The sequence below is a fragment of the Narcine bancroftii genome, chromosome 2, assembly GCF_036971445.1.
Source record: "Narcine bancroftii isolate sNarBan1 chromosome 2, sNarBan1.hap1, whole genome shotgun sequence".
Classification (NCBI taxonomy): Eukaryota; Metazoa; Chordata; class Chondrichthyes; order Torpediniformes; family Narcinidae; genus Narcine; species Narcine bancroftii.
In genome coordinates this window covers 103208767-103223872 of record NC_091470.1, presented here as the reverse complement: position 1 = coordinate 103223872, position 15106 = coordinate 103208767, and the positions used below count along the sequence as shown (strand labels likewise).

The 15106-nt window shown below is 42.5% G+C and overlaps 1 protein-coding gene across 2 annotated transcripts in view; it reads left to right on the top strand.

Moving 5' to 3' along the window:
* Positions 1-1713: 1713 nt before the first annotated feature.
* The window catches only part of gins4 (GINS complex subunit 4 (Sld5 homolog)), a 37256-nt gene continuing 23863 nt past the window's right edge, over positions 1714-15106 (top strand). For both annotated transcript variants that reach the window (XR_011351548.1, XM_069917788.1), the window contains exons 1-5: positions 1714-1911; positions 7229-7315; positions 9843-9956; positions 10148-10245; positions 12552-12640. Coding sequence is in view for 1 of the 2 variants with exons in the window: in XM_069917788.1 (XP_069773889.1) it covers positions 1729-1911; positions 7229-7315; positions 9843-9956; positions 10148-10245; positions 12552-12640 (571 nt within the window). In the remaining variant the exon portion in view is untranslated. The remainder of the gene's footprint in view (positions 1912-7228; positions 7316-9842; positions 9957-10147; positions 10246-12551; positions 12641-15106) is intronic.

Here is a 15106-nt window from a genome sequence, read left to right as displayed (position 1 = left end):
GACGATATTCCGAATTACTATCTTATTAATTCAATAAAATAAACTTTGTAGTTGCAGCTTTAAGTAGCTTTAATTCGTTGATAAAACAGATAAACATTTTGTATAACTTCGCATTGAGATTTTCATAATGATGAATAAACAAAGCATATACCGTATAATGACATAACGATATTCAACTTCAGATATGAAGTAGACAAAATAAAACGAATTAAGATGAATTCAAAAAGTATCTCGAGCTCACATCTATCATGATCGAAGAATGTGAAAGCAAGTTCTCTATCCACTCAGATATGACATATGATGTCATAGTCACTCTGGTAACACTACATACAATACTTTTACTTAAAGGGATAGGCACAAAATTAACAAAAATCAAAAACACAAGGTTTTACCTTTACACCCAATACAGAATTGCCCGAGTTGGCTCAGCCACAAGCTGATCTAATTCAATAAAATCCATCTAATGGGATCCAGCACCAACCTGCATATTGAAATCCCCCATGATTCTTATCGTATTGCTCTTTTTGTATGCCTTTTCTATCTCCCTTTAATTTGTATGCCACCTCCTGGCTGCTGTTTGGAGTAGGTCAGGGTCTTTTGACCCCTGCAGGTTTATTCATTCTCCCCACAGGGATTTTAGATCTTCTGACTCCTCTGCAAGGATTTGATTCCATCCTTTACCAATAGAGCCACCCCATTCCCTGGGCCTCGCCTACCCGCCTGCCCTGTCGGTACGCCGTGTATCCTTGTATGTTCAGCCACAACTCAGTGATGCCCACAACATCATATCTACTAGTTGTGTATCAAGATCATCCACCTTATTTCCTTACATTGCATGCATTAAAAGACAAGACCCTGAGCCATGTAATCAATACCCTTCTCCATTTTGCCTCCATAAAACTGCAAGTTAAATTCTTATCCTTCTGCCTCCAACTCTGCCCTATCAACTGCCTTTCCTTCCTCACAATCTCTGCATTGACATATTGTAGGGATAAAACACCTGTTTTACCATGACATATTGTATATCATCTACCCTATTACTCTGGTTACTATCACCCTGCCCAACTAGTTTAAACCCTCTCCAACAGCTCAAGCAAACCTTCTGACAGAATATTGATCACCCTCAAGTTCGGATGTAACCCCTTCCTTTTAGTATAGATCATACCTTCCCAAGAGGCGATCCCGATGATCCAGAAACCCTGCCACGCTTTCATCTGTCATATCATCCTCAATGGCGAGAAGCACAGGCAGTAATCCTGAGATTACTACCTTGAGGTTCAGTCTTTGAGCTTGAAACCTAGTTCCCTGTATTCTCTCTTCAGGACCTCCTCCTTTTACCAATCTAGCTGCTCACCCTCTCCCTTCAGAATGCTATGGATCCAATCAGAGACGTCTCTGACCCTGGCACCTGGGAGACAACAAACCATCCAAATGTCTCTTTTATGTCCACACGAACTCTTATCGAATCCCCAATCACTTCTCCCTTCTGAGCTCCAGGGCCAGGCATCAGATTACAGCAGATTTAAATTTAGACATCAAGCATGGTAATAAGCCATTTCAACCCACGACCTCTACTGTCCAAATGCGCCAATTAAGTTATAACCCCCGTACGTTATTGGAGAATGCGAGGAAGTCCACACAGACACGTATAGACTCCTTACAGACAGATGCCTCATTACCAGAGAGAGAGCGAGAGAAAGCAAGCACGCACTTCCGCCTTGAACAAAAATGGTGGCTGCCGTGCTTTTTTTTGCTGTTTGTGATGTCATCGCGCGCGACGGCATCTTCAGGCGGGAATTTTCAGAGCCGGTCGGACGCGGCAAAATGGTGGAAGAGGAGTCGGAATTTCTCACCGGGGAGGAGGAAGAGGAGATCCTGACACCGGCAGAACTGATCGGTAAACTGGAGGAGGTGAGGGATCTTTTCCGCGGGGTCGGGGAGGGTGATGGGGGACACAGGGCCGGTGGTCCGGCGGAAGGTGATGGGGAGGGCACAGGGCCTGTGGTCCGGAGGGACAGTGGGGGTAATGGAGGAAGCACAGGGCTTGTTATCCGGGGGAGTTAGGGGTGGGGTTCATGGGGGCACGGAATCTGTAGTCCATGGGGGCTGGTTTCCAATGAGAAAGGTCAAAATGAAGATAGTGTCAGACAGAAGGATGTGCCTGCTGGTCTTCTTTATCATCGGTTACTTACTGACCCGTTGTATTCCATGAAGGAGGGAGCAGAGTTTAAGGTGCAATGTACAAAGGTGCTGGCGAAACTCAGCGTCCATAGGCAGTGAGTGGATGTCCTGTGTCCGGCTGCCCTCGGGCTGACAACTCATCTCTGAAGACCTATGCTGTGGCTATCATGTTGATGTAATCATGAAGAAGGCTGTCCAGCAGCTAAATTTTAGGAGTTTGGGCAGATTTGGTATAACACCAAAGACTCCTGCAAATTTTTGGAGAACATTCTGACTGGTTGCATTACTATCTGTTATGGAGATGCCAATGTACAGGACAGGAACAGGTTACAGAGGGTTGTAAATTTGGCCAATGCCATCATGGACATCAGTCTTCACTCCATTCAGTGCCTCGAGAAAGCAGCTTTTGTCATTAAGGTCCCCCACCACCCAGGCTGTGCCCTTTTCTCACTGCTTCCATACTCAATGTTACAAAAACAGCTTTTTACCTTCTGCCTTCAGATTTCTGAACCAATGGACACTACCTCACTTTTTCTCTTTATTGCACTATTTATTTCTTTTTAAAAATATTTTTATTGATTTTAATAAAAAACTTGTACAAACAAAAAGATATAATTCAATAAGATGATATGGACAGTTACACAAATGAAATAAGACATTCTGTATAACACTAACATACATAAATTGTAAATCATATCCATAATTCATATTCTAAATAGTATATACCTTTTTGAGAAATGAAAACTATAATAATGCAAAAAAACAAAAGAAGAAAATAGTAGAGGAGAAAAACTCTAACCCTTTACCTAACCATGTTGCCAGATGCTGTACGTGATTAGTATTAAAAGAAAAATGAAGGTAAAAAGAATAATATAAGCAATGTGCAAATTTTACGTCAGACAATTTAATTACATTGGAATAAAATTATAAAGTAAGATAGGGAATCATAAATAACCCCCATAACTTCTGGAATCCTATATCTGAATTATTAATTAAATAACAAATCTTTTCCATATTCTAACAGGACATGTCACGTAACCACTGATCATGAGTGGGCCGGGAAGCATCCTTCCCTTTTGGTAAAATCGCAGGCCTTGCCAAAAGAGAGGCAAAAGAGATAGCATGACTCTGAACCAAAGATAAAGAAGAATCATTCCCTCCCATTGTTCTGAAGAGGCCCACCAAAGGGTTCAGTATTAAATCTTTTTTGAAAATTTTTGATAGAGTTGGAAAAAACTTTTTTTATTTTAAGTCTTGTATTTACATAAATGTATTCCATTAGAAAAAATTACATATAGTTTAAGAAATAATATTGAAATATTCGGACAAATATGGGAGCCTTACATTAAATACAATAGCGAAAACCTACCGGGGACAATCATTACCTAAGTTGATGGAAGGAGAAGGAAAGAAAAGAATGGACTCAGTAGAATTTCTGGTGTATTTTTGTTGAATGACAACATTATCTGACTGGTTTAATGTAACCTAGATTGTATACCTAAAATGGATGGGGGGGGGAGGGGGGAGGGAGAAAAAGTCACTGTATATGTGTGAAAAAGAAAAAGTGTGTAGCATGGCTAATGTGATTTATGGTGTGAAAAATAAAAAATTTAAAAAAAAAAGTCTTGTATTTACAGAATTGTAGTTAATAGTAATTTTGGAACCTTGTTCGGCACAATACTGTTGCTGCTCATCAACAAATTTCATGACGTGTTCATGACATTAAATGTGATTCTGAAATGATGAGGGAAAAAAACTGACTAAGGGTCTTAGACCTTAACTCTTTCTTTGCACGCACACAAACTCAGCAATCACACAGCATCCATAGGAAGTAAAGGCAGGCCAATGTTTTGGGCCTGGGCGCTTTGTTGTATATAAGCAATAACAGTCAGATGCCTGAATGAAAAGGGGGAGCACAGGATAATGGGTACTGGGTAAGAGGTAACAGCTGGATCCAGATGGGAGGGTAGAAGAGGAAAAAAACTGAAGTGATTTCTGGAAGCTCTGATAGAAGGAAACAAAGTGGGTGGGGAGACAGAGGATAGAGAAGGAGAAAGACTCGGTGGTGGGGGGGGGAGAGTGGTTTAATGGAAATTGTAGGTCGATGTTAATACCAACTGGTGGAGAGTGCCCAGATGGAATTGGAGTTTCTCCAATTTGCAGGTGGCCTTGTTTTGACAGTGCATGAGGCCATGGACCGACTGTCGTTTAAGGTGTCCAAAGATGCATACAGGAAACTGCAGATGATGGAAACTGAAGCCAACTCCAATCTGCTGGGAGGAAGAAAGGTTGACGTTTTGAGTTGGGAGATCAGCAGTATAATAAGTAGGATTTAGACAAAGGCATTAGAGGTTGGGTGCCACAAATAATCATAAAAACAATGGTATAAAAAGCCTTTTTCAGAAGAAAGTTGGGAATTTAGAAAGGGGTGTTTTGTGCAAAGTGTTGGTGAGGTTTCCACAGGAGCAGAATCTACTTTTTTTTTTCTAAATTTAAGCATTGGAACTGGAAGCAGTCCAAAAATGATTTCTTCAGATTTATTGTCAAAGTACATGGATTGTTTTTCCTGCAAGCAAGGCAGAATTACCACTTATTGGTTGTGCAAAAAAAAAACATAGCGTATAGATTAAACAAATAAAGAAATGTAAACAAATTGCAATACAGAGAGAGAAAAAAAATCATGAGTCTTAAATGAGTTCCTGGTTTTGTTGTGTGATGGTGGAGGGGTAGCATATCGGCTAATTCATGCCATTATGTTTTAAAAAAAACATAGGGCTACTTAGATTTTAGAAGCACGATGCTTTATCATACTGTCTTTAAATGGCTAGACGAGGTGTATAGGAGCCTCTTGTTACCATGTAATTCAGCAGTTCCATGTTGGAATTCACCTTTCATGAATTTTACACCCCCTGCAGGGATGGGCAGATATTTAAAAATGAAGTACAGGTAGTGTCCTGGTTATGAACGAGATCTGTGCCTAAGTCTCTCTTTAAGCCAAATTTGTAGATAAGTCGGAACAGGTACATACGGTTCTTAATTTAGTGTCAGTTAGTCAAATGTTTGTTATAGTATATATACTATAGACAAATACAAAGTTACACATTCAACACACTGCAACGTGATTCAACTTAAAATGGCAGGTGGCGTTTTCCTTCTTCAAGCTGACGAACCACTGAATCTGGGCATAGTCCGTTTGTAAGTTGGACGTTCTTAACCCGGGGACTTTCTGTAGTCAATTTTGTTAGTCAAAAGGAATTGAGAGTCAATGCAAACTAGCACAAAACACGATATTCAAGAGATTGCAGATGCTGGGATCTGGAGCATGGGTTTTTATCCAAAATGTCAATAATTCCTCTCTATTCCACCCTCCCCACTCCCCTGGGTTCTTCCAGCATATTGTTTTTTTGCTTTAGTACAGAAGAGGAGTTGGGAGCGGATCAGTCTGAATCACATTTATTAGTGGATTAGACTCGAGGCTATGAGTCTCCTCCTCCAGTCTTGTGTTCTTAAGTAACCCACCTCTTTGCCCCATCTTTTGCACCACTCCATCCTTAGGCTATACCTCTCTCAAGTCATAATTCCCTCCTTGTTCTCTATCCTGAGCCTCTGACAATCTTTCCCAGATATCTCTCTCCACATTGTTGACTTTGGATGTAATTTCAAAACAAATCCATGGTTCCAATCACTCTCTCCTCCAACTATCCCCCAAATCATACTCTTTCCACCCAGCAACTGCCACGTTAATTTTCTTTCCCTTGAAGTCCTGCAGACTCTGTGATGGAAGGTTAATGATACTGAGTTTGTCAATCACATTGTACAATTTACATATGCTCCAAAATTCATTCTTGTTGCAGACAAACAGGTATGTTACATAAAAAAATATATATAATTGAGTTAAAAAGTCAATCCATACATAAGATAAATATTCACAATATTGCTCGTGCAAAAAAAAAAGTGATTTTGCAATAGTGTGGTATCAGAGCAGTCTCTGATTAGTGTAACAAGGGGAGTACAGAGGCTCTTGGAAATACATGTTTTAAGGTTTTTGTACCTTTTTCCTAAAGGCAGCAGTGAGAAGAGGTTGTGATGAGACTCATGGGGGTCCTTTCTGATGTTGGGTGCTCTCTTGAGACAATACCTCTCATGGATGTGTGCAGTGGATGGGAGCCTGAGCTTGTGATGGACCTACCGCTGTTTACTACCTTCTGCACAATTCTATGTTCCTGGTCAGTCAAATTCTCAAACCAGGTTGTGATGCAACCAGTCAGGATACTTTCCACAGAGCACCTATAGAAGTTTGATAGAGTATTCGATGGCATGCAAAATTTCCTCAGACTCGTCAAAAAATAGAAGCTGTTGGTGTGCCTTCCTCGTGTTTGCTTTGATGTGCTGGCTTTAGGAGAAGTTCTGTATGTGGATTCCCAGGAACTTGGTTCTGACCACCATCATATCAATGCATCCAAGTGTGTGGTCTCTCGGCCTCTCCTTCCTAACTTCAAGCTCCTGGGTCCTTTGAGAGCAAGATTGTTGTTCTGGCACCACCCAACCAGATTTTCGATCTTAATTCTGTATTCTGACATTTCCAGTTATTCAGTCGACAATAGTGGTGTTGTCAATGAATTTGTAGGATGAATTGGGAGCTGAACTTGGCTATGGAATTGTGTGTGGAAAGAATAGAGCAGGGGACTAACCACCCAGCCTTGGAATGGCCCTGTGTTCATAATGACCATGGAGCTTTCTTGACACGTGATACATAGCAAGTTCTGGGCTAATTATTAATCATGCTGTTATGACTTTAATCTTCCCAATTTAGTGCCTGATTCCATTCATCCCCAATTTCTTTTATAAGGATTGGGCTATTTTGAAGTGAATTAAGTTTTGTCGGACCATCCAGGCTTCATCAAGGGATCTTGCACTCCTTTGATATCTTGGCAACTATTACATTCTTTGTTTTTAGATTCCAGTCCAAAGTATATGTTTTATAATTCATAGATTTTAGTGGATTGCTAATGGCCGTGGCTTTTGTCTGCTTTTTATTTCCACACAGGCCTGGCTGAATGAGAAGTTTTCTCCTGACCTTCTGGAATGTAAATCTGAAATTGTGGAATGTGTCATGGAACAACTGGATCACATGGTAATGATGGTTGTTCAATTGGGGCAAAGTGCCATTCAAGACACTATCCACAACCGCTCCAACCTTCATGTTGTCTGGAAATCCACTGACCCTCCACTTCTTTATCCTTTCTTTATCTTCTTTGGCTTGGGTTCGCGGACGAAGATTTACGGAGGGGTATGTCCACATCTGCTGCAGGCTCGTTGGTGACTGACAAGTCCGATGCGGGACAGGCAGGCACGGTTGCAAGGGAAAATTGGTTGGTTGGGGTTGGGTGTTGGGTTTTTCCTCCTTTGTCTTTTGTCAGTGAGGTGGGCTCTGCGGTCTTCTTCAAAGGAGGTTGCTGCCCGCCGAACTGTGAGGTGCCAAGATGCACGGTTGGAGGCGATATCTGCCCACTGGCAGTGGTCAATGTGGCAGGTACCAAGAGATTTCTTTAAGCAGTCCTTGTACCTCTTCTTTGGTGCACCTCTGTCTCGGTGGCCAGTGGAGAGCTCGCCATATAACACGATCTTGGGAAGGCGATGGTCCTCCATTCTGGAGACGTGACCCACCCAGCGCAGTTGGGTCTTCAGCAGCATGGATTCGATGCTTGTGTACTCTGCCAGCTTGAGTACTATCCAAATCATTTTTAAATACCATAAAAAGCAGGGGTCCCAGAACAGATCCCCACTGACCTCCAGGCAGAATATGGCCATCTACCCCACCCTCTGCCTTCTGTGGGAAAGCCAATTCCAAATCCAAGCTGCCATTTCCATAGATGCCGTGCCCTATAACTTCCTAGATGAGCCGACCATGGGAGGTCTTTGTCAAATAACTTTGCTAAAATTTACTTATCTGCCGTGATGTTTTTCAGAAGCTCCAACTCAACCTCTTTCTTAAGCCCAACATTTCCCATCACGTTAGTTTGTTCTACGCTGACCTCACATTCACCAGGGTCCCTCTCCTTAGTGAACACTGAAGCATAATATCCAGGATTCAGTGCTGGGCAGCTTTCACAGTGGTAGTGTCAAACAGCATGGAAGAGTTGTCTTCAATCTACCGAGTCCCTGCCATGAGCAGACCTCCTATTTACACCAGTCCCATTGTATTCTCCCTGCACTTCTATCAGTTTTCCCTAGGTTCTCCTTCAATCCATGCAAACTCCAAACATACTACTGGCCAGGGTTGAATTGGGCCGCTTGAGCTATATGCCAGCTCCATTAATGGTGTTGTATTTCCTACAGCAATGTACAGAACTATATATTTTGTATAGATTATAGCGGATCTTTTCCATTGACACATTGAGTAGACAGTTTTCTGTTCTCTTCTGTGGTTCAATGGGCAGATAGATGTTCTCTGGTAGTTGATCACTGTTTGTGTTGATAGATGCACACATCCACTGCATACAGTTTTACTGAGGAAAATTTGCATCGTATGTTGATAATCAGCCACTCTCAACTCCTTTGTGGCTATGGCCCCCTTAGAACCCTTCTTAAAGTTTATGGGCCCCATTCTCTGGGAAGGAGTCGAGTTTAGTTGGTATTTTTCTTCAACTGACTAAATAAATTTTTTTTTTTTAAAATTATGATTTCTGTCTGGCTTCCTCCTTAAATGTGCCATTGGCCCTGGGGGTGGGGGAAGGGGGCTGTTTGGCCTACATTGAAAATGGCAGACGAGATGATGTGTGTTTAGTGAAGAGAAAGAGACTTCATTTAACTCCATGCTCTTTTTGATTTTTGTGGATCCCAAAGCATTTTATTTAAAAGTGTCAATATTGTAGGAAATAGCCAACCGTTCACACAGTAAAGTGATAGTAAACCCTTAAACTGTTTTAGTCTATAAGGTATAGGAGCAGGTAGGCCATTCAACCTGAGTCCACTCCACCATTCCTTCATGAGTTGATCCATTCTCCCACTCCCCTGCCTTCTCCCCATACACTTGATATCTTGACTATTCAATCTCTGCCTCAAATACACCTCAGCAACTTGCTTCCACAGATGCTCATGGTAACAAATTCTGGCGGTCCGCTACTCTCTGGCTTAAAGAATTTCCTCCACATCTTTGTTTTAATTGGCTGCCCTTTGCATAGGAAATCGCTTTACCACGTCTACCCTGTCTAGGGCTTTCAAGATTTGAAATTTGGTTCCCCATCATTCTGAACTCCAAGGAGTACAAATCAAGAGCCGTTAAATGTTCCTCATGTGCTAATCCCTTCATTCCAGGATTAATTCTTGGTAGTGTCCATTGAAGGATAAATATCGGGACAGCTCCCTTGCTCTTTTGAGGTCATGGGTCCTCCTCCTCTGCTTTTGAGTGCAGTACTGATGGACAGGCCCTTTGGTTCAAAAGTTAAGCCTTCGTGCTTGCTGATCTTCCCGCTGGACCTGAGGGGTGTTCTCATCGACAATCTTCACTCAACCGACAAGGTGCTAAAAGATTAACTGGTAGTTTTTTCGAGGCTATTCAACTATAATACTTTTTTTCCCCCTTTTTTTTAAAAGTAACAAATTTACGACTCTGAGACCAACCCTGTGAGGGTCATTCTGTAATATAATGTCATTCGCAGGAAAAGAATCTGCAGCGGGCCAAGAAGGGAGACCTCAAAATCACCATTCACCGGATGGAAATAGAAAGGATTCGTTACATTCTCAGTAGCTATTTGAGGTCGCGGTTACAAAAGGTATGGAACCCATATTCTGATAATTCCTCAGCAGAAAATTTCAAATTCACTAAGCATTGATCTCTTTGAAAGCACTGAATGTCAAATAAATCTGTGGTTCTGGCACTTTGATTTTTTTTTTACATCTTGTCTAGAAAATCACATTCAACTTTAAAATGCTCAGAGCAAAGCTATTCTTCCTCATTTTCTAGATTGAGAAGTTTTTTCCTCACATCTTGGAGAAGGAGAAGTCCCGTCTAGATACGGAGCCTTCCTTTTTATCTGCACAGGAGGTTACTTTTGCAAAAGAGTGAGTACTTTTTTTAAATTTAAATTTAGACATTCAGCACAGTAACAGGCCCTTTGAGTCCATGAGCCCTTGCTACCTAATTACACCCAATTGACCTACCGGCCCCGATACATTTTGAACGGTGGGAGGAAACCGGAGCTCCCGAGAAAAACCCACACAGACACGGGGAGAACAAAGTCTTTGCAGACAGCGGGGGATTCGAACCCCAGCTCTGTAAAAGTGTTGCGCTAATCACGCCTAAATCCCAGTCACATAATTATAAAATCCTCTGAACTGGCCTGAAAGCTGTTAACTATTTCTCTCTGGTGTGATGAAAAATTGGATCTCATCACCACAGATGAAGCTGGATGTGAATTGTATAACCACATTTTGGATCAGGGGGATGCTAAATGAGACCTGCCCTTGTTAATTATATTTTGTACAGGTACTATTTTGTACAGGTAGTCCTCAACTTCTGACCCACGTGAGTTACATCCATTTGCACATACGACCAAAATTTTTAAAAAATTTAAAACTACTGTATAAGCACATATTTTGTATTAAAAGTACTGTATACAGTAGTCCCCAACTTATGACCAAACCCGAGTTGCAATAAATCCTTTGTCCCCATTACGGCCGTAAGTGTTTCCTTATGGTTTCTAGTGATAGTTTCAGTTTGCTTGCCCATTCTATATCACTAATGCAGAATTGGGCAGAGAAGTGGCAAATGGCATGTAGGGTAGATATCAGGAGTAGATTTTTTTACATGGAGTTCTGGGTGCCTGGAATGCATGCTAAGGGTGGTGGTGGATGCTGAAACATTAGGGGCATTTAAGAGATAGGCACATGGATGAAAGAAAAAGAGAGTTATGAGATAGGAAAGGTTTCATTTTTTGTAGGAATATATTGGCTAGAACAACATTGAGGGGCAAAGGATCTGTACTGTGCTATAGTGTTTCATGTTCAATCTGGATAAGAGTGAGGTGACGCACTTTGGAGGTGGAGTATGTGATTAAGGGCAGGATCCTTAACAGGCAGGTCCAGGTCCATAAATCCCTTAAAGTTGTCGTGCAAGTTTACTGGGTGGTTAAGAAGGCATATGGTGCGCTGACCTTCATTAGTCAAGGGATTGAGTTCAGGAGCCATGAAAACTGGTTAAACCACACTTGGAGAAATGCATTCATTTCTGATCACCTCATTACAGGAATGGTGGAGAGAGGAGATATACCTGAATTGGAGAACATCTTGTGGAGAAAGATTGATAGAGTGAGGGCTTTTTTTCTTTGAAGTCACAAAGGATGAGGTGACTCAAAAGAGGTATACAAGATTGAGGGGCATAGATAGGGTGATAGCCGGCGCCTTTTCCTCAGGGCGAAAATAGATGAGTGGAGGGAAGTTTCGGGGAAGTGTCAGAGATAGGCTTTGTTGTGGGTGGCTGGAATACGTTGCCAGGAGTAGTTGTGGAGGCTGGTACAGCAAAGACGTTCAAAAGATTCTAGTCAACCACATGGATGCAAGAAAAGTAAAGAGTTTGTGAGTGTGAGGTAGGGAATAATTAGATTGTTGTGGAGTAACATCGAGAGCTGAAAGGCCTATACTGTGCTGCAATGTTCCATATTCTATTCATAAATTGGTTCATGTACTGTTGGTGCTGTTGGTTCAGGAGATTTACTGAGTAACCACTGTTTTCAACATTATTTTGGGAAATTGGGAAAAAGGAATATAAGAATTGGGTTGTGATCATGTTTTAGCTGAATGGCAGAATATATCCCATGAGACGATGCTGCCCAAAAGCACCCATGTGACCAATTAACCTGCTGACCTGTACGTCTTTGGAGCGTGGGAGCAAACTGAAGCTCCTGAAGGAAATCCATGCTGTCGGAGAGAACGTACAAACTCCTTATAGACAGCAGTGGATTTGAACCCGGGTCACTGGCGCTGTCTTAACATTGTGCTACCTGCTATGCTAACCATGCCACTGATTTTTAAAGTAAGGGGGATAGATTGCATTTTAATCCATATCCGTAAAAGGCCTGTGGATATGTATCTCAATGAGAAAACAATTGAACATGTGATAAGGTTTGATGACTCACTTTCTGAGAAGGAGCACAGGAATGGTGAGGTTAATGCATCTCCACTGGAGGGCTAATGCCCCATAAAGTTTCCTCCGAGCCATATGATATGATCTTGGGCAGAGGAGTAGAATCTTGCTCCTAAACTGGGAATAGATTATTGACCTGCTTTGGAAACTGAAATACCACAAATCGCTTGTGGCACTTGCTGAGTTTGGTTCCGATTCATGACTTGCTAACTGTTTTGCTTCAAAGATATGCAGCAAATTGTGAGATGCACCTGAAGAACCTGGCCTTGAAACGCATGCCTCCTAACCTGCAAGCACTGGACGTGCTGAAAGCTGGTGAGTGATCTTACGTAGAATCCCACCCTTGGAAGAGGAGAAAATGGTGGAAAGCAGTCCTCTTTTGGACTGAGTTGACGAGGTACTACTTTATTTTGAGGGTTGTGATCTTTGGGTTCTCGGCTGAGGGCATTTTGATGAGTAATTCCAAGGCTGAAGGAACCAGAGATTATGGGAATAAAATGGGAAAGTGATCGTTTAGCTGGATGCTGGAGGACATTCAGGGTTTTTCCCCAACCAGAAGCCCTGGATGAACAATGAAATCCAGAACCTGCTGAGACCCAGATCACAAGTATTTAAGTCCGAAGATCCAGATCTGTACAGCAGGAGCAAGTATGACCTGCGGAAAGTTTATCTCCTGGGTGAAGGGGAGATTCCAGATGAAAACGGAAACAATGAGGGACACCCAACAGCTAAATACCATAACATGTTACAAAACCAAATCTGGTAAAATAGCAGAAGGCAAATCTTCTCTCCTAGAGGAACTCTAGGCCCGATTTTACGACTGTACCAGCAAAGAATGACCCCTCAGCACCTCCATGTCCCCTGATGATCCCATCATATCTGAGGAGGATGTGCGTGCTGCCTTCAGGAGAGTGAATCCGAGGAAAGCATGTGTCTCGGATGGAGTACCTGGCTGGGTATTAAAAATCTATACTGATCAATTTACCAAGGTGTTCATGGATATCTTCAATATCTTACTCCAGAAGGGCGTGGTACCTATATGTTTCAAACATGTCAATCATACCGGTGCCTAAGAAAAGTGCAGTAACCTGCCTTAATGACTATCTACCAATAGCACTTACATCAACAGTGATGAAGTGTTTTGAAAGGCTGGTGATGAAGTATATCAGCTCCTGTCTAAGCAATGACATGGATAAATTCCAGTTCGCCTATTATAGTGGCAGGTTGACAGCAGATGCCATCTCACTGGCTCTACACAAAACCTTGGAACACCTGTACAGCAAAGACACTTGGACAGCAAAGATGCATACATCAGGATGCTCTTCAACGACTACAGTTCAGCATTTAACACCATCATCCCCTCAAAACTCATCTGCAAACTCAAGACCTGGGAGTTAACACCCGACTGTCCTAATTGGATCATGGATTTCCTCACCTCCAGACCATAATCTGTGAAGATTGGTAAGAACTCCATAATCTCCATCAGTACCGCAGCATCACAGGACTGTGTTCTTAGTCCCTTGATCTACTAACTTTTCACCTACGACTGTGTAGCTCAGTATGACAATAACACCATCTACAAATTTGCCGACGATGCCATGGTAGTGGGTTGTATAAAGGAAGGAGGTGAGTCAGCATGGAGGATAGAGATTGAAAAATTGGCTGAACAGTGCACCAACAACAGACTTGAACTCAATGCCACCAAAACTAAGGCGCTGATTGTTAACTTCAGGAAAGGAAAGCCTGAGGTGTACAATCCAGTGGTCATTGAGGGAATCAGAGGTGGAGATGGTGAGCAAATTTAAGTTCTTGGGAGTCACTATCTTTCCTGGACCCACCACACCAATGGCATCGTGAAGAAAGCACGTCAACTCCTCTGCTTCCTCAGGAGTTTGCGAAGATATGGTACGACATCAGAAACACTGGCAAATTTCAACAGAGGTGTGGTAGAAAGTGTGCTGACCAGCTGCACCACAGTCTGGTATGGAAACACTAATACCCCTGAGCCTAAAGCCCTGCAAAAGGTATTGGACACAGCCCAGGACATCACAGGCAAAAACCTCCCCACCATCAAGAAAATCTTCAGGGTACACTGCAGTCGGAGAGCAGCAGCAATCATCAAGGATCCATACCGCTCAGCACAATCTGTGTTCTTGTTGCTACCATCAGGAAAGAGATACAGATGCCACAAGTCTGGCACCACCAGGTTCCCCCTCCACCATCAGATTCCTCAACAACAAACTCAATCGGGAGGAGTCACGTGATGGAGTAGTGGCCGGACGGTGAACTCCAGCCCTCTCCAGAAAAGTCGGGAAAAACAAAGGAAAACACAAAGGCACAGAAATAAAAGTTACAGAAAAGTGAGTATAAAGGTGGAAAGAAGATGGCGACAAAAAAAGAAAAATCGAAAGCAACGGTAAGAAGAGAGGAAGAGAAGACAAAGGAGGAAAAAGGTGAAGGCCTTACCTGTCCGAAGAGGCCTGCTGCGGAGAGAGAAACCCGCTCCCTCAGGTCGGTAAATAATGGACTACAAAAATGGCTCGCAGAGCCGAGTAAAAGTGCGCAACCGCGCATGCGCGATACTTCGCGTATGCGCGATGCGAATGAAAAAAAACACACCGACGGGAGGGGGGACCAGCTGGGGAGTCGATCTCCACAGCCGGCAACGACAGCTGCAGAACACCTGCAGCAAGAAGAGACCACAGAAGACAATAGAAACAAGAAAGAAGAGGAGGAAAGGGCACCAAAGAAATAACAGATGGTCAACCCAGAGGAAGAAGA